The sequence below is a fragment of the Chanodichthys erythropterus genome, chromosome 3 (assembly GCF_024489055.1).
Source record: "Chanodichthys erythropterus isolate Z2021 chromosome 3, ASM2448905v1, whole genome shotgun sequence".
Taxonomy (NCBI): domain Eukaryota; kingdom Metazoa; phylum Chordata; class Actinopteri; order Cypriniformes; family Xenocyprididae; genus Chanodichthys; species Chanodichthys erythropterus.
The window spans coordinates 45672637-45691620 of NC_090223.1; the positions used below are offsets into that span (position 1 = coordinate 45672637).

Sequence of the window (18984 nt, forward strand, 5' to 3'; positions counted from 1 at the left end):
TTGTTTTATGTCTTACTTGTTTATGATAGAAATTCAATTAGGAATTAAATGCAAGAGACTGACTTCAAAGTTAATTCAATGGGAAAAGATAAAAATGTTTCCTTTGCTGCACCATGATAAGCGTATTAATTATGTAATTGCAGAGGAATTATGCCAGTGATTAAAATGTTTACATTTTTGGCATGCTTGCTGTTGCTATTAAAATGTTCCTTATTACAGGGTCTTGGCAATTTCAAAACTCTATGTAAACAATTTACATTCAGATTGTCTTTCTATTCTTATGCTAAATAGAATTAAAAAAAAAAAAAAGTCGGTTAATGACTGATTAGCATGTTTCCCACCACTGAAAGCGTAGTAACTTTGTTGCATATATATAACCTGTGCTTCCCACAGGTTTGAAATATACTTGCAGTGGTAGCGGTGTGAAAAATCCTCCTATTACCTACGGCACAAAAATGGTCTGCTACATGTGACAAACAAATAATGTGTGATTTTTAACAGAATATTTATTTATTGAAATTAATTTGAATTACATAGCATACATTACATTTAATTACATACTAATATTATGCATTATTATGTAAAATTACAGCATTTAAATGGTTCTCCTTGTCCTATGTTCTTCTTGCTGTCATATAGTGTCTCTCTCAGTGAATGGGACACAGATTTTACTGGTAAAATTTATATAATGAATAGTATTTGTGTCAAATAATGTTCTTAGTCTTTTATTCATGTGGGGGAGACTACAGTAATTTACTATGAATTAAATGGAAATCAAATTAAATACAATTTATAGTGCAACCAAAAATACCAATAATGCCCAAAAGAAAAAGACAAAACTTAGCACGTGACGTTTAATTATAAACAAGCCTGAAATACATGGAGACTCTTATTTTGAAATGTCTACACAATTGCAGGCTGATCCTTCAGATTCTTACAACCATCTAAAACCATCTATATAAAGGTCATAAAGTAAACATTGTAATAATTCATCAACTTGAGTTCATAAATCTGCTGCCTTGTGACTTTGCAACATGCAAAGCTCTTTGTGAAATATCCAGTGCGTCTCTGCAGCACACGTGGGAATGTCAGCGGGAGCAAACAGTTCTGACACACATAACGAGCAGGTACGAAATGCATAGGGCGAGTGGAGATTTTCCACTAGTTAATCGATCGTGGATGGTTTTCTTATCTTGCACGGATATGAAAGTATAAGAGGAAAAATAATAAAAGTAAAAATGTGTCTCCAAATATACTTGGGCGGCGGTTAATATACCTGGGCGGCCCGCCCAAGTAAAGTCTATCTGTGGGAAGCACTGATATATTTCTCCCATAAACATGATTAAAATTGTGTGTGACTTGTGCCACAAGACCAGACAGAATGACCTTTGTTGCAGTCATGCCCCACACCCTGTCGCCGGTTTTTAGTTTGTCCCTCAGATCACTGTTGGTAAATTCTCACCACTGCTGACCGGGAGCAACCCACACGTCTTGTCGTTTCAGAGATACTCTGAGCCAGTTGTGTTGCCGTAACCACTTGGCCGTTTTCAAAGTCACTTAGATCTTTATTCCTGCCCATTTCTCCTTTATAAAAAACACATTGATTATAAGAGCTGATTGTTTGCTTATGATTTAATCTACCTAGGCCATAATATGTGGCCTTGTTAGGAGATGATCAACAATATCACTTGACCTGTGACTGGTCATAATGTTTTGGCTCAGTGTATATAGGTAATAGGGGTGTAACGGTACACAAAACTCACGGTTCGGTACGTACCTCGGTTTTGAAGTCACGGTTCGGTACAGTTTTCGGTACAGCAGGTGGAGAGAAAACTAAACATAAAATTGCTTTTTTTTATTATTAAACAGAGGTTTACTGAACAAATTGTGTTTTTGTCTTTAAATATATTAAATTAAATTAAATTAAAGCTAAAAGTTTCTTAAGGATAAAAAAATGATCTCTGCTAATGCTATAAACTATGTAGGGAGCCCTAACTTGAAAGAAGCCCAAACTATTAGCCTAAATTCAATTGCTTTTTATTTTTAGATAAAATAATCAACACTCAAATAACAAATTGTATGCAAACCTGTAAGCTGCACCTAAGGCAGTTTTTGCATTAACTTCTAAATGTTTTTACTCCAATTCGTTGTTGAAATATAATCATTTCTACACAGTCACTGTTATTTTAACATCAGATTTATTTAAACATACATTAAATAGCCTAATCAGGATATCACTAAAAGATTAAGTAAAATAATGAATATATTGGCTAATACAGTGCATATATTAAGCGAAAGAGTTCATTTCTCAAGCGAACTAACAAGCTGTGAACACTGAATGGCTTTTCTGAGGTAAATGCATCATGACATATTGTTGAATACGGAAGCTTTCATTGATGTCTTTCCACCGTTGAAACACTGAATGAGCGATTACATGAGATATGGCCGTTTCAGTAAGTTGTACTGAATCTTGCAACATACCTTCAGATGTTCTTTCATGTTTATTCTGTAACTAGTATTAAGGAGGAAGAGATGAACACATTCACTTGCGCTCCGCGCTCGCGCTGCCGGTTGAACTGAGGCGCCTGTACAGTGATCTGTCACCCCACATCAAAGCACGTCAAAATGGCATTTTCTGTTTAAACTTCATAATTTCGTGGACAGAATTTGAAGGATGACACTTTGTTTCTTATCGAAAGTAACAAAACGCAGAGCTTATTGCGGTTATTGTTGGTGAATATTGGTTGCAATGTAATGCTTCGGTACACACGTGCACCGTACCGAAAGCCCTGTACCGAAACGGTTCGGTACAAATACGTGTACCGTTACACCCCTAATAGGTAACATTTCATTATAGTCTAGTAGATTTATCATTGTTATTGCTGAGGGCTCTTAACAGTGTAATGCCAGGTTCAGACTACACAATATTTTTGTCTGCTACGATAGTCACTGTGACAGATTATGCAATTTTGAATTCCTTGTCATGTCATGGACAGACTACATGTTGCTTCCTGACCAGTCATCACTTGCCGTCTTTAACCATGTGTGTGATGACATCGAGAAGGTGGAAGGTAGGAAGGCTACCGGAGTGGCATGTTAGCGTAATGCTAATTCTAGTACTCATCAGGATGCTGAATCGTCTCCACTGTCACTCGCCAGAATTTCTCTCTTTTCACTCTGTCATGGTAATCCCTCAAGGAAACATCAAAAAAGCAAGAGTACTATTGTCATAGTTCCATGAACCTTTTCTCTATTGCATAATTCCAAATAGCAGCACCAATACCATTGTCTCTCTTTCGTTTCGCCATGTTTGAAAGCTGTGTACGGAAGAGCTTCTGTTCTCCTACTGGTCAACGTCATAGATGTGAGGACCAAAAAACATTAAACAAACTGTAATTGACGCGGCGTCAATTGTCGTCCACTATGACACACTATACGAGATGAAACGATTGATTTTTGCGTCCCGACTGTCATTGTTGTTTACGAATCATCACGAGATCCTACGTCAAATGGATGTCGTGTAGTCTGAACCCGGCATAATTTTTTTCCTCTCCACCATCTTTTTTGTTACTGCTCAGGATATTCACTATAAAGGCTTGTTCTTCCATCAACCAATCAGCATAATCATTTTACTGTGAATAATCAGTCACATAGCATTTTAGGTGTAGGTGAAAGGCTCAAAAACAGTTCAAGTGACCAGGAATGATGGCAGATTTCAAATCACATACTTCCGAGTGGTCCTGCACCAGCTGAGTAACTGCCATTGAGATACTAACAAGCAATGTTTCTAGAGGTTTCATTTCGATCTTCTTAAATAGTGAAAATTATGGGAAGTTCTAACAGAACTTTACTTTAAATCATTTTTAGATTTATTTCTTGTTATCATCTAGTTTTATTTCTGCATTAGCCACAAAAATCAAAGCTTTCAGAAAATGTTTTACGAAGTGCCAAGAACTTCTTCCACTTATGGCTACTTCACCGGCTATTCTTCAGTGGACCCAACAGTACGCTTCTGTGCACCACTTTGCAATTAGCACCTCTCTATTCCAGCTTTCAGCTAACTTAGCTTTCACTCTTCTCACTAAATTAATTTTCTTCTAAAAGACCAGACTCTTATGCAAGCAACAGAGCACCTGCCAGCCCCTGTCTCAAGACAGCAGATGAGAGACACATCAGTGATGTGATAACAGGCAGAATGGCAAATTCATGGCATCTTTTGATTCTTGCAAACGCAATTAATTAAAGAACTGCAAGTACAGAGGTATTCAAAGGCGCAAAAACAAAATAAATTTACAGCTTGGATCGAAATCTTGGACATGCAATTTGAAAGAAATGCCTTTTCCGTGCAATTTAATAATAATTTCACAAAAATATTTACATAATTTTCATTCAGTGAGGAAAATTATAGTGCCATTCATTTCAGTTGAATAAAGCATACATTCTTCCTTAGTGATGCATGAAATATTATAATTTGCAAGGAAAATTAAGGCTGGTGTTACAACTTCAATATGACAGATTCAGAAAAAGATTTTTTTTTTTGTGAGTGCATTTTTGATGGATGTCTGGAAAGAAATACACGTCTGATTGTGTAACTGAAGTATGCATTGCGTCAGGGTGTGATTGGTGCTATGCATTCAGACACACAATAAAGTTGTTTAGTGGGTGAAGCTCCATTGCACCGAATGCAAGATTAATGGCTGCCTCTGGCCCTGAACCTCTAAGGCTAACAGAGACACCCTGGACAGCAGTGCACCATTTATAAATCAAGCTAAATGGATCAATATTTTCAGGACTATGGTGGTAAAGTATTGCAACTCCTGCTTTAGGGTAGCCCATTATGAATCGCGGATGAGTCTGAAGCTGGTGGAAACTCGAGGTTATTCTCTGACCCCTGTGTTCCATACAATAAGACGGTCAATAAAATTTTCATCTTTATTACAGACTTTCATTAAGATTTAAATTCTTAAACCCTCACTAATCCTGTCTTATAGCTGTAATTCTCAATTTAATGGATGAACGCTGATGTAATCACATAAAAAGTTCATTTATAGCTCTGGTTTAATACAGTCTCAGGGAAAAATATAAAGGATTTGTAAATGTAGCAAAAATCTCAATATCAATTAATGCTGATATCTTACAAGTTTACTTGATCGATCATATGTGACCCTGGACCACAAAACAAGTCATAAGTTGCACGGGTATATTTGTAGCAATAGCCAACAATACATTTTATGGGTCAAAATGATTGATTTTTCTTTTATGCCAAAAATCATTAGGATATTAAGTAAAGATCATGTTTCATGAAGTTATTTTGTAAATTTCCTACCTTTTGTAAGTAATATGCATTGCTAAGGACTTCATTTGGACAACTTTAAAGGCACTTTTCTCAATATTTTGATTTTTTTGCACCCTGAGATTCCAGATATTCAAATAGTTGTATCTCTGCCAAATATTGTCCTATCCTAAAAAAACGAACATCAATGGAAAGCTCAGATTTTGTATAAGTCACAATTGACCCTAATGACTCGTTTTGTGGTCCAGGGTCACATATAGCAAAGTACATTAGCAGGGAGCTTGTGTGTTAAATATAACATACAGCATATGTTTAGTTTATATATGTTATTATTTATTTAGCCTATTTGCCAAATTGATTCAGGGAGGGAGAATGGACAGAAAATTATACTGATAAAGCAAAGGAGCAGAATTGGGAAATCCAGGTTTGAGCTCATATCTCAAAGTATTAAAACAAGTACCATGTCTCATTGTGCATTAATTGCTATGACACAGATCCAACATATCTGTGTAAATATGAGTGAAAAAATATTTCATTAGGGCATTTCAATACAATCTCATGACAATCTGTAACCATTTTACATTTTGGCAAATTGCTGGCTAATTCCTGTCAGTTCTTACAATATCATTCGATATCAAGTTCCCTTGCATGGGAACTGTCGACGCTACGTCATATGATGTTATGGTTTCCCAGGGAACCAGGGTTACACAAGTAACCTGAGACGTTTTCATACAATCTGTTTACATCCCAGTGATGGTTATATTTAGAGGTGGAACTTCATGTTTACTTTTTTTTCTAAAAAAAAAAAATCATACATTTCTGTAAAAATCCCATTATGCAAATTTACATCAAACTGCCACAATGTAAAAAAGGTTACATTTTCTTGTGAGATTGAGAGGGTTTACACCATGCACACCAGACGCAAGCGGTGCAACACGACAAAAGCAAATAAAAACCATTAATCAGTGATGGTGTCTACACTAGATCCAGACAACAGACCGATGCTCTGTTCTATTTCTGACGGACTTCAAGCGCTCGTGCTACTTCTGACACGAAGAACAAATGGATTTGCAGCAGTTGTTTTGTCGCATCCAGTGTCAGCCTCAAGCTGTCAAAATACACAGGTTTTTATTTTATTTTTTAGTCGCAATGTGACAGTATCAGCTGATTGTATGAAAGGGTGACAAAATGATAAAAAAAAGCTGACAAAATGATTGCAGGAAGGGGCAGGTTTAAGTGGAAAAAATGATTGGAGAAATGGGTGAGTTCAAGTGGACCTTAGGCTTGTTCGACTTCATGCAACGCTGTGCAGACCGATCAGCGGCTGTCTTGAAGCAGTGCATGCAGATTAAAAATTCTGTCCAACTTGAGACGCCAATACCACACGACTGTGAAACATGGCATCAAAGTACCACGAGAGTGATTCGAGAGTAGTCAGCTGAGTCAGCCAGCGCAGCTTTTCCAGAGCGGCTGCACGAGCTCTGATGATGACAGCTGTTTCATGATTGTCAGGATTCAACACATGACAACAATCACGTGTGTTTCGTTTTTATTTCATGTTTATTCTTCAGTTCTACTAATGCTCACAAATCTGTATTTTTTAACAGTAAAAGCTCTTTCATGTAGTCTCAATGTTATATTATGACAGGAATTGTGTCATGTTTATCAATAAAACTGATAAAAATGTAGACCCCACTTTTTGGTATTTAAATAGTATATGCTTATGTTAAACTTTATTAATGCTTGTACAAACAGATGGAGTATTAAGCGATACATAAAATGCTGAATGAAATGCCTCTAAAACATTTGTGTATTTGACAAATATTGCTTTTATTTCACTTAAGCTGTGATAAAGTATGCAAATGAAGTGCAGGCATCACTACGGGAAGCAGAAAGTGTCTGACTTCACATCTCCGTTTTCATCTCCGCCCCGACTCAACGTGGCAACTCTCACCGATGATGGCTGGTTGCATCCAGCCACAGCCGATGTTGAACACACCTAAAATGATTGAGAAAGAGGCGGGTTTAAGAGGACAAAATGATTGAGAAAGAGGCAGGTTTAAGAGGACAAAATGATTGACAAAGAGGCAGGTTTAAGAGGACAAAATGATTGAGAAAAAGGCGGATTTAAGAGGACCAAATGATTGAGAAAGAGGCGGATTTAAGAGGACAATATTATTGAGAAAAAGGCGGATTTAAGTGGACAAAATGATTGAGAAAGAGGCGGGTTTAAGTGGACAAAATGATTGAGAAAGAGGCGGGTTTAAGAGGAAAAAATAATTGAGAAAGAGGCGGGTTTAAGAGGAAAAAATAATTGAGAAAGAGGCGGGTTTAAGAGGACAAAATGATTGAGAAAGAGGCGGGTTTAAGAGGACCAAATGATTGAGAAAGAGGCGGGTTTAAGAGGACAAAATGATTGAGAAAGAGGCGGGTTTAAGAGGACAAAATAATTGAGAAAGAGGCGGGTTTAAGAGGACCAAATGATTGAGAAAGAGGCGGGTTTAAGAGGACAAAATGATTGAGAAAGAGGCGGGTTTAAGAGGACAAAATAATTGAGAAAGAGGCGGGTTTAAGAGGAAAAAATAATTGAGAAAGAGGCGGGTTTAAGAGGACAAAATGATTGAGAAAGAGGCGGGTTTAAGAGGACCAAATGATTGAGAAAGAGGCGGGTTTAAGAGGACAAAATGATTGACAAAGAGGCAGGTTTAAGAGGACAAAATGATTGAGAAAAAGGCGGATTTAAGAGGACCAAATGATTGAGAAAGAGGCGGATTTAAGAGGACAATATTATTGAGAAAAAGGCGGATTTAAGTGGACAAAATGATTGAGAAAGAGGCGGGTTTAAGTGGACAAAATGATTGAGAAAGAGGCGGGTTTAAGAGGAAAAAATAATTGAGAAAGAGGCGGGTTTAAGAGGACAAAATGATTGAGAAAGAGGCGGGTTTAAGAGGACCAAATGATTGAGAAAGAGGCGGGTTTAAGAGGACCAAATGATTGAGAAAAAGGCGGATTTAAGAGGGCAAATGATTGAGAAAGAGGCGGGTTTAAGAGGACCAAATGATTGAGAAAGAGGCGGATTTAAGAGGACAAAATTATTGAGAAAAAGGCAGATTTAAGAGGGCAAATGATTGAGAAAGAGGCGGGTTTAAGAGGACAAAATGATTGAGAAAGAGGCGGGTTTAAGAGGACAAAATGATTGAGAAAGAGGCGGGTTTAAGAGGACAAAATGATTGAGAAAGAGGCGGGTTTAAGAGGACCAAATGATTGAGAAAGAGGCGGTTTAAGAGGACCAAATGATTGAGAAAGAGGCGGGTTTAAGAGGACCAAATGATTGAGAAAGAGGCGGGTTTAAGAGGACCAAATGATTGAGAAAGAGGCGGATTTAAGAGGAAAAAATGATTGAGAAAGAGGCGGATTTAAGAAGACAAAATTATTGAGAAAAAGGCGGATTTAATTGGACAAAATGATTGAGAAAGAGGCGGGTTTAAGAGGACAAAATGATTGAGAAAGAGGCGGGTTTAAGAGGACCAAATGATTGAGAAAGAGGCGGGTTTAAGAGGACAAAATGATTGAGAAAGAGGCGGGTTTAAGAGGACAAAATGATTGAGAAAAAGGCGGGTTTAAGAGGACAAAATGATTGAGAAAGAGGCGGGTTTAAGAGGACCAAATGATTGAGAAAGAGGCGGGTTTAAGTGGACAAAATTATTGAGAAAAAGGCGGATTTAAGAGGGCAAATGATTGAGAAAGAGGTGGGTTTAAGAGGACCAAATGATTGAGAAAGAGGCAGATTTAAGTGGACAAAATGATTGAGAAAGAGGCGGGTTTAAGAGGACCAAATGATTGAGAAAAAGGCGGATTTAAGAGGGCAAATGATTGAGAAAGAGGCGGGTTTAAGAGGACAAAATTATTGAGAAAAAGGCGGATTTAAGAGGGCAAATGATTGAGAAAGAGGCGGGTTTAAGAGGACCAAATGATTGAGAAAGAGGCAGATTTAAGTGGACAAAATGATTGAGAAAGAGGCGGGTTTAAGAGGACCAAATGATTGAGAAAGAGGCGGGTTTAAGAGGACCAAATGATTGAGAAAGAGGCGGATTTAAGAAGACAAAATTATTGAGAAAGAGGCGGGTTTAAGAGGACCAAATGATTGAGAAAGAGGCGGGTTTAAGTGGACAAAATGATTGAAAAAAGGCGGATTTAAGTGGACAAAATGATTGAGAAAAAGGCGGATTTAAGAGGGCAAATGATTGAGAAAGAGGCGGGTTTAAGAGGACCAAATGATTGAGAAAGAGGCGGATTTAAGAGGGCAAATGATTGAGAAAGAGGCGGGTTTAAGAGGACAAAATGATTGAGAAAGAGGCGGATTTAAGAGGACAAAATGATTGAGAAAGAGGCGGATTTAAGAGGACAAAATGATTGAGAAAGAGGCGGGTTTAAGAGGACCAAATGATTGAGAAAGAGGCGGGTTTAAGAGGACAAAATGATTGAGAAAGAGGCGGGTTTAAGAGGACCAAATGATTGAGAAAGAGGCGGGTTTAAGAGGACCAAATGATTGAGAAAGAGGCGGATTTAAGAGGACAAAATGATTGAGAAAGAGGCGGGTTTAAGAGGACAAAATGATTGAGAAAGAGGCGGGTTTAAGAGGACCAAATGATTGAGAAAGAGGCGGATTTAAGAGGGCAAATGATTGAGAAAGAGGCGGGTTTAAGAGGACAAAATGATTGAGAAAGAGGCGGATTTAAGAGGACAAAATGATTGAGAAAGAGGCGGATTTAAGAGGACAAAATGATTGAGAAAGAGGCGGGTTTAAGAGGACCAAATGATTGAGAAAGAGGCGGGTTTAAGAGGACAAAATGATTGAGAAAGAGGCGGGTTTAAGAGGACCAAATGATTGAGAAAGAGGCGGGTTTAAGAGGACCAAATGATTGAGAAAGAGGCGGGTTTAAGAGGACCAAATGATTGAGAAAGAGGCGGATTTAAGAGGACAAAATGATTGAGAAAGAGGCGGATTTAAGAGGACAAAATGATTGAGAAAGAGGCGGGTTTAAGAGGACCAAATGATTGAGAAAGAGGCGGGTTTAAGAGGACCAAATGATTGAGAAAGAGGCGGGTTTAAGCAGACAAAATGATTGGAGAAAGGTTTGAGTTTAAGTGGACAAAATGGCATACCATCCGGCATACCTCAGCAGAAAGAAGGTTGTCATTTTACCGGAAGATCCATTTATGATATTTTAATTAAAATTTCGGGATTCATTTTTTTAAATGTACATAGATGAATCGTTCACATCAAGATCAATAACATCCATTTAGAAAATATATAAGGTCAATTCCCGTTTCATTCCGACTTAAAGGTGCCATTACCAATATTAGCCATTTTGCTATCTTGCACCACTGAATTATACTGTCCCCTCTTTCGAAAAATCCATGTATAGACATGTTAGCACTAAAAATTACTTGGCACTTCAGAGCATTTTGTCTCGCTAAACAGTAACATCCTGCATTCAGATAGCCGTATTTCTGCCTATAGGGCTATCGCAGAAATGAGTGTGATTTTTCAAGACACCTGATATCTGTTAGTTAAGAGGGAAGTTTTCTGCGTGTCATTCCATAAAACTTGCTTACAGCAATATTAATACGCTCACTCCTTCAAAGAGGTTGACAGGGCAGCCAGCTATCTGCTACAACAACAAAGCTGTGACCGAGTGGATATCACCTTATGTAGTTCGTCAGTTCAATTCAGAACAACTCTAAAGTTGGACTCGATGGTTTCATGAAGAAACTTGTGAAAATAATGACCTATTTCGCATGTCCCAGATTTGCCGAAGCCTTTCTCTCTATTGTGCATCTGTAATGCAGGTGATGGTGATTTATGAGTAGGAGTAAAGGATGTGCCTGAGATTTGATAATTTCCCCATACCCTTCAGCATCACACTCACCCAGGAGATAAGAGACTGGAAATACTGGCTGCGAGTATTAAAACCTCATGTGGGAGCTCTGATTATTTTGTCACTTTCTGTAACTGAATTCCTATTTGTCATGCTGGAGTCTACACTAATCTGAGTGGTGACCACATTACACAAGCTTTCTCACTATTGCCTCACAATGCTGTGAAAAGAAAATAGCAGTGTTGTAGTTTCACCAAATAAATTTAATACATTTGAAAATGTTCTGAGGAAATGTGACTGTGGTTGCAATATGCTTGCTTACTCAAGTCAAAAGAGAGGTTCATCCTTCAATGTATGTCTATAGATTTCCCCCCCTTATTTTATTGTTTGCCAGACTGCCTTGAAAAGCAATAGCACACCCCAACAATTTGATGTATCATTTATGTCTGTAGGGACATTAGTAGAGAGTTCCATGCTGAATTGTAATACTTTTTTATTATTGTTTTGCTCATATTTACCAATATTAGTGTAGGTGGCTGAAGTGAACCTTACCCATGCTATTCCATTCATTTTGATTAATATTTCTGTTTTCACAGGGGCCTTATGCCACGGACTTTGGACAGCCAAATCACCATGGAGAAAACACCGAGTTACTTTGTGACACGGGAGGCACCGCGACGCATCTCAAACATGTCTCGTGAAACAAAGCTGATTGTTGTAGTGCGAAACCCGGTCACAAGGGCGATCTCCGACTACACACAGACCCTGTCAAAGAAGCCCGACATCCCCTCTTTTGAGGAACTAGCATTCAAGAACAGGAGTCAAGGCATCGTGGACACCTCCTGGAACGCCATCCGCATAGGCATGTACATCCTACACCTGGAGAACTGGCTGCAATACTTCCGTCTGTCACAGATTCATTTCGTCAGCGGGGAGCGGCTCATCACGGATCCGGCCGGAGAGCTGGGCCGGGTGCAGGACTTCCTGGGGCTCAAACGCATCATCACAGACAAGCACTTCTACTTCAACCGAACAAAAGGCTTCCCGTGCCTGAAGAAGCCGGAAAGCAGCAGCCAGCCCCGCTGCCTGGGCAAGTCCAAGGGCAGAACTCATGTTCAGATTGACCAGGAAGTCATTGAGCAGCTTAGAGAATTTTATAGGCCATTTAATGTGAAATTTTATGAAATGGTGGGTCATGACTTCAGGTGGGACTGAGGAGGAGGACCTTGGTGAAACCAACCCTGCTCTTCTGATGATGAGTACGTCTTCAAAGGATTGTTCATCCAAAAATTCAAATTCGGTCATCATTTACTCACCCTAACATTGTTCCAAACCTGTATGACTTTCTTTCTTCTGTGGAGCATAAAAGACGATATTTAGAAGAATGTGCTGGTTGCTGTTTACTCATTTTACATAAAGTCATATGGACAGCTTTTATAATACTTTTATGGTGTTTTTACACCGGTTTTAAAGTTTGAAAGCTCCAGTTTATTATATATGCACTACTGTGTAAATGTTTTTTTTGTCAGTAATTTTTTTTTTTTAAGAAATATGTTTCTTAAGCAGCAACTCAGCATATTTTAATGATTTCTGAAGGATCATGTGACACTGAATACTAGAGTAATGATGCTGAAAATTTTGCTTTGCCATCACAGGAATAAACTAGATTTTAAAATATATTAAAATAGACAACAGCTCTTTTAAACCATAATATTATTTCACAATATTACTGTTTTTACTGTATTACTGTGTGATCAAATAAATGCAGCCTTGGCAGGCATAAGAGACTTCTTTCAAAAACATTAAAAAAAAAAAAACAATTTACTGACCACAAATTTTTTAAACTGGTTTGGAGGGTGAGTAAATGACAAAAATTTTTGATGACAAAATTGTAATTTTTGGTAGAACTATCCATTTGGATCAGTTTGCAGGATGAAATGAAACAGAACACCTCAAACTAATTAAGACCCAGTGCTCTTAATATATTAAAAAGATAAAATACGGGGCAAAAAAACAAAGATGTATGTACTGTAGCTCAAGAGACTTTGCCTTTGACATGAAATGCTTTAATACATTTAGAACTCGTGCAAGGTCATTAAACGAACAGAATAAGTGAGAAGCTCTTGTTCAGTGTCACAGTGTTTGATATGCACAGCATTGGTTTCATTCATTGCCCTCCTGTTACTGTTTAAAACACTAAACCAAGTCAATCATCTTGATATGAAATAGAAACCCGTAAAGCATACAGTGACTGCTGAGGTGTGTCATTACGTTTATCTCACAAAATGTAACACAGAAAAACAAATTAAACACATCCTAAAGAACCACATTCACTTTCATCCTCATTGCAGTATGAGAAGTTAATTCAAGTTCTTAAGATCAATGGAAACTTGTTCAACAAGTTAAAGGGGTCATGATGTGGATTTTTTCATTGAGGTTCACTTATAATGTTATAAAGTTTTTTGCACAAAATAAAAATAGGCCTATATATGTGGAAAAATAATATTTTCAACCTTCATTCGGACCTCTGTCTGAAATAATCAGCAGATACTTTAAGGCTTTTCAGTAAACCATCACTGTTATGATTGGCTAACGCCATTGCGTAGGAAACAGTATCAGCACCCACTCGCTATTGCACATGTTTTGAAAACCTTGTCCATATAAAATCATTTACTTGTGGTTTGTGATACAGCTGCGGTCAGATTTTTCATCTTTCAGCAAACGTTTTTTTTCCATTACACTGTGCCTCATTTACAAAACAAAATGCTCCGAACAAACATGTCTCCAAACTTGTCTCCTCATTTAAAAAAAAAAATGGTACAGTGCTTTGGTTAAAATCCATAAATAAGACAAATATTGTAGGTTTACTCATCTAATGGACTTTTATCTTTCATCTTTTATGTGCAGTGATGTCCTTTATTATGAATGCAGTATTTGCAGCATTTTGATTGAAGCAGGGCCTCAGTCTATCTGTCAGAGTGATAAATCAAGCATTAGTCCTTTAAAACACATCTGTGTGCTCTGAAAAGGTCTACCATTGATTTGCTATGATCATGAAGGAGGAAACAGTGCAATTACTGGTAGAGGCCAGTTTAACCTTCAAAGTAAATACCGAGAAATAAACAGACAGAGCTGAAAATGTCATGAACTTTGAGCTTTTCAGAAGCATCTTGTACCCCTGCCTTAATAAGTAATGTCAACAAAGTCAGGTATGTCTTGTCTGCCTGTCAGAGATGGTTGGAGAGTGTGAAAGTACATTAGGGTGTTATTCTTGTGCATATAAAAGCATCTCACTTAATGGTCAGCCAATATGGAGTTTTCAATGGCTGATGCAGACAGTAATATTTAGAGATGCAGTGACTGATGCATCTCAACTAGAACTCAAGAATCCATATTTTACCAATAACAAGGATAATTAAGATTAATTTCATTGAGATTTAAATTCAGATGTGTATATAGTGCTGGATGTTAAAGGTATATGCAATTTCAGCCATTTTACTGACTTTTGCAATTTTTCTAACCCAGTCCATAATGACACATCAGCTAAGTAATGCTCCCTTAATTTGTTTTCTTGCTGAGCAGAACCTCTCTCTATTGGGTGGATAGTTCAACCACATGAGCAAAAACATCCCTTATACTAGGCGTACACACAAAAAGTGCTTACATCATCCAGTTGCAACATTAAAGTGCTATTTCTATTTTATTTGACCCCTGATGTAACTTAGGGCTATTAAATCATAGCTCTGAAAAGAAGCAGTTAATTCAGGATATAGTCCTATAATAATATGAAAGCAAATTAAAGCATTTAAACTTTAAATAGGCTAGAAAATAATTCCAGGAAACATTTTATAGTCATCTAAACACCCCTGAAACACACACACACACACACACACACACACACACACACACAACCTAGCTGAAGTATTTAACTGAGGTATTTTGCATTTGTACAGTACACCTGTGGTTGTGTAATTGTAAATGTACGGAAGAGGATTAGTGCCAAGCAATAATAAAAAAATAAAACCATCTCGAGATTAAAGTTGTTAAAATTTCGAGGAAAAATTCAAAATAAAATGTTGAGAATAAACTCGTTAAATTTCGAGAAAAAAGTTGTTAGATAAGAACAAATTCATTAAATTATGAGAAAAAAGTCGAGATAAAATGTTGAGAATAAAGTCATTAAATCACGAGAAAAAAGTCATTAATTTGTTTGACTTTTTTTCTCATAATTTAACGAATTTGTTCTCATAATCTAACGACTTTTTTCTCGTAATTTAATGACTTCATTCTCATAATTTAACGAGTTTATTCTCAACATTTTATCTCGACCCTTTTCTCGAAATTTAACGCTTTTTTTCTCGTAATTTAATGAGTTTATTTGCAACATTTTATCTCAACCTTTTTCTCGAAATTTAACGAGTTTATTGTCAACATTTTATTTAGAATTTTTTCTCAAAATTTAACAAGTTTTTTCTCAAAATTTAACAACTTTAATCTCGAGATGGTTTTATTTTTTTATTATTGCTTGGCCCTAATCCTCTTCCGTATAAATGTGTCAGAGTTTTGTTACTGCAGTGCATAATTCATCCATTATTTCCACTACTTCATCAAGCCGCTCTTCTTTAAATCATCTCATGTCTTTGCATTTGTAGTGGGGGCAACGCATTACAAGTAATGTGGATTATGTAGTCAGATTACTTTTTTCAAGTAACTAGAAAAATAATGCATTACTTTTAAATTAACAACAAAATATCTGAGTTACGTTTTCAAATAAGTAATGCAAGTTACTTTGTTTTCCCATTTATTGACTTTCCTGTCCCCATGTTGATAGAAATTGGGAGTAAGTGCGGAGGTGTTGTGTGCGCTGTGAACATGATGCTTATTGTAGTTGTAGACTAAATGTGAACATACATTTACTCATCTCACTTGCACAGAACAGTATTCCTCAAAATGAATAAAAACAGTTAAATGCAAACTTGCAAACTCACAAACCTGCAATAATTAAATAACACAAAAATACTTCATGTATGTAATCACACACAATTACCCATTGTCTTTGCTATTAGCCTTCGATTAACCAATTCAACTAAATCAATTTAATCAATATCAATTTAGTTAAACATCACATTGTTTTATTATTTGTTTTCAACCCTGGAGTAGGAATGTTGAACTTTCTTCTCCTGCATTTTATTTTTCTTCAATCCAGAATGGCAGCACAGCTGAAAGGTTTGTCTGAGCAGCGCCCTCTACTGTACAGGTGTAAATATGCATTTTCTTTGGCCTGAGGCTTATTCATTTCAATTTTAGTGTAAAAGGACCTTTATATTTACAAAAATATAACTTTTTTGGGTTTTTAAAAAAACAAGCAAGCCTAACACAGGTAAGAAAAGTAATACAAAAGTAATGTAATGCATTACTTTAATTTAAAGTAACCAAGTAATGCAATCAGTTACTTTTTTAGGGAGTAACGCAATATTGTAATGCAGCAGCATTGAAATATTCTCTTTCTATGAAACCTGTAAACCGCATTTACCAGTTCTAACTTTACACAACAGATCCAAATACTACAATTCTTTCTCACCCACTAGAGAGCAATCACACTTTTTTGCACCTGGCTTCTGTGCAGCATTTATTTTTATTTTTTTCTGCACGGATGCGATATCAGAAGTGCATGGTGTGGAAAAATTCTTTATTCCATTAGTGGTGAGAATGTAATGAAACAATCACTCAGGAAATGTCTTTTGTTGCTTTTATTCTTGCAAGAAGGCTGTTCAAATACAGACAGAGGTTATCTGCAGAGAAGGAAACCCTCGCCTAGTGCAGGCTGTCTCATATAACCCTGTATTGCTGCTTGTTACCCCAAACCAAACATTAAACATGTTACCATATAAGGATCAGACAGATTAAAAAAAAAAAAAAAAAACGGGCTTAAAGGGATAGTTCACCCAAAAATGAAAATTTGATGTTTATCTGCTTACCCCCAGGGCATCCAATATGTCGGTGACTTTGTTTCTTCAGTAGAACACAAATTATGATTTTTAACTCCAACCGTTGCCGTCTGTCAGTCAAATAATGCGAGTGGATGGGAACTTGGATCAATAACAGTCTGAAAAACATGCACGGACAAATCCAAATTAAACCCTGCGGCTCGTGACGAAACATTGATGTCCTAAGACACAAAACGATCGGTTTGTGTGAGAAACCGAACGGTATTTATATCATTTTTACCTCTAAAACACCACTATGTCCAACTGCGTTCAGCACTCGTTTAGTAAGGTCTGATCATGCTCTGACAGCGGAAGTGATGTCTCGCGCATATACTTCAATGAGTGTGAGACATCACTTCTGCTGTCAGAGCATGATCAGACCTTACTAAACGAGTAGTGGGTGAACTATCCCTTTAAAGCTTAGCAGATGCCCTCTTGAACTTCAAGCTCTCTAGACAAACACATTTGCACTCTGCCTCACTTCCTTTGTTAGTTTCAGAAGTGTTTTTAAAAGAGAACAGCACATTATTTTCCACTAATGCAGACTGTTTTAAATGTCACACAAAAAAATTTAGAAAAAATTAAAAATCAAAACATAATATTATAAATCAAAAGAAAAAAATGATATACAATAAAAATAAAATATCCCACTACACTGACCATGCTGGTGCGCAGAGGGAACATTGCAGCCAACCAAAGCCCTGCATCCAAATATGCATACTTCCATGCTATATAGTAGGCAAAAAAACAGTCTGTGAAAGAGTAGTGTGTCCGAATTCATGGTATTCACAAAACATTAAGCGAAAAGTATCCAGAGGATTTGTGAAAGGCTGTCCAGCAACACAATTGGCGCTGTAGGTCACATGACAGTGACAATATGGTGGATGTAGTACATAAGAATTTCATTACACACATTCATACTATATAGAACTTACTTACAAGGTTGTCGAGCAAGTTTCAAACCAAATGTACTACCTACTATACAGTATGCGGTTTCAGACGCACAAGTGCAAAAACATTCCCTAGCAGAGAGCATTTCTGATTGGCTAGTTATAAAGGCTATAAGGCTGTTTAATGAGCGTACGGTTGTCACAGAAACAGGTGTGATTTCTCAAGACATGTCAGGCAGTGGGAGAATTGTGTGCTATTCTAAATATTAATAATAAAAAAAAATAACACCTTTAAACAACTTGTCATGTAATAAGCATTTCTAATCTCAGATTTGTAAGCGAAAATGGGCAAAATATCATAACGTGTTGCAAAAATGTGTGAGGAGAAAAAAAGCTAGCGCTCCTGCTGTTTATTGTCAACATTTTCACACCTGCAGGCTGCAGCACAATATATGATGCTGTGCTTTAATGGAAACTAGTTAAATTAAATATTCAAGATATAAAACTTAATCAAATAGATGTAATTGATCAGTTTAAACTCTAAAAATACTTAACATCTTATGCTGATATATACTATACTCAAGGGTTAGGAGGAACATTGCAACAATATGTTGCACCATTACAAACATTAAAAATAGATGTGCTAATGAGCAAAAGGAACCATATTGCTCCACACTTGAGACATAATTTGAGGTGCTGAAGAGTCATCATCCATCTGCTGAAATTCATTACAATTCAGCAAAATAATCCTCATGGGAAAAAAAAGGTTTGCACTTCATATGCTCACACAACCTCATGCTACACCTATACAGCCAACTATACAGAACTTGCCTGGGTTGTTCATTTAATTTAGAGTGGAAAAGCGTTTTGTCTTGCTATGAGGAAGAGAAGGAGAAAAAATAACATCTCCCAAGTCAAAAGTATACTCAAAA

General features: G+C 36.9%; 1 protein-coding gene across 1 annotated transcript in view; it reads left to right on the forward strand.

The window, feature by feature from the left end:
• hs3st2 (heparan sulfate (glucosamine) 3-O-sulfotransferase 2) overlaps positions 1-12390 on the forward strand; it is a 39501-nt gene extending 27111 nt beyond the window's left edge. The window contains exon 2 of the mRNA XM_067376074.1: positions 11772-12390. Within this exon, the coding sequence (XP_067232175.1) occupies positions 11772-12390 (619 nt within the window). The remainder of the gene's footprint in view (positions 1-11771) is intronic.
• The last annotated feature ends 6594 nt before the right edge of the window (positions 12391-18984 follow it).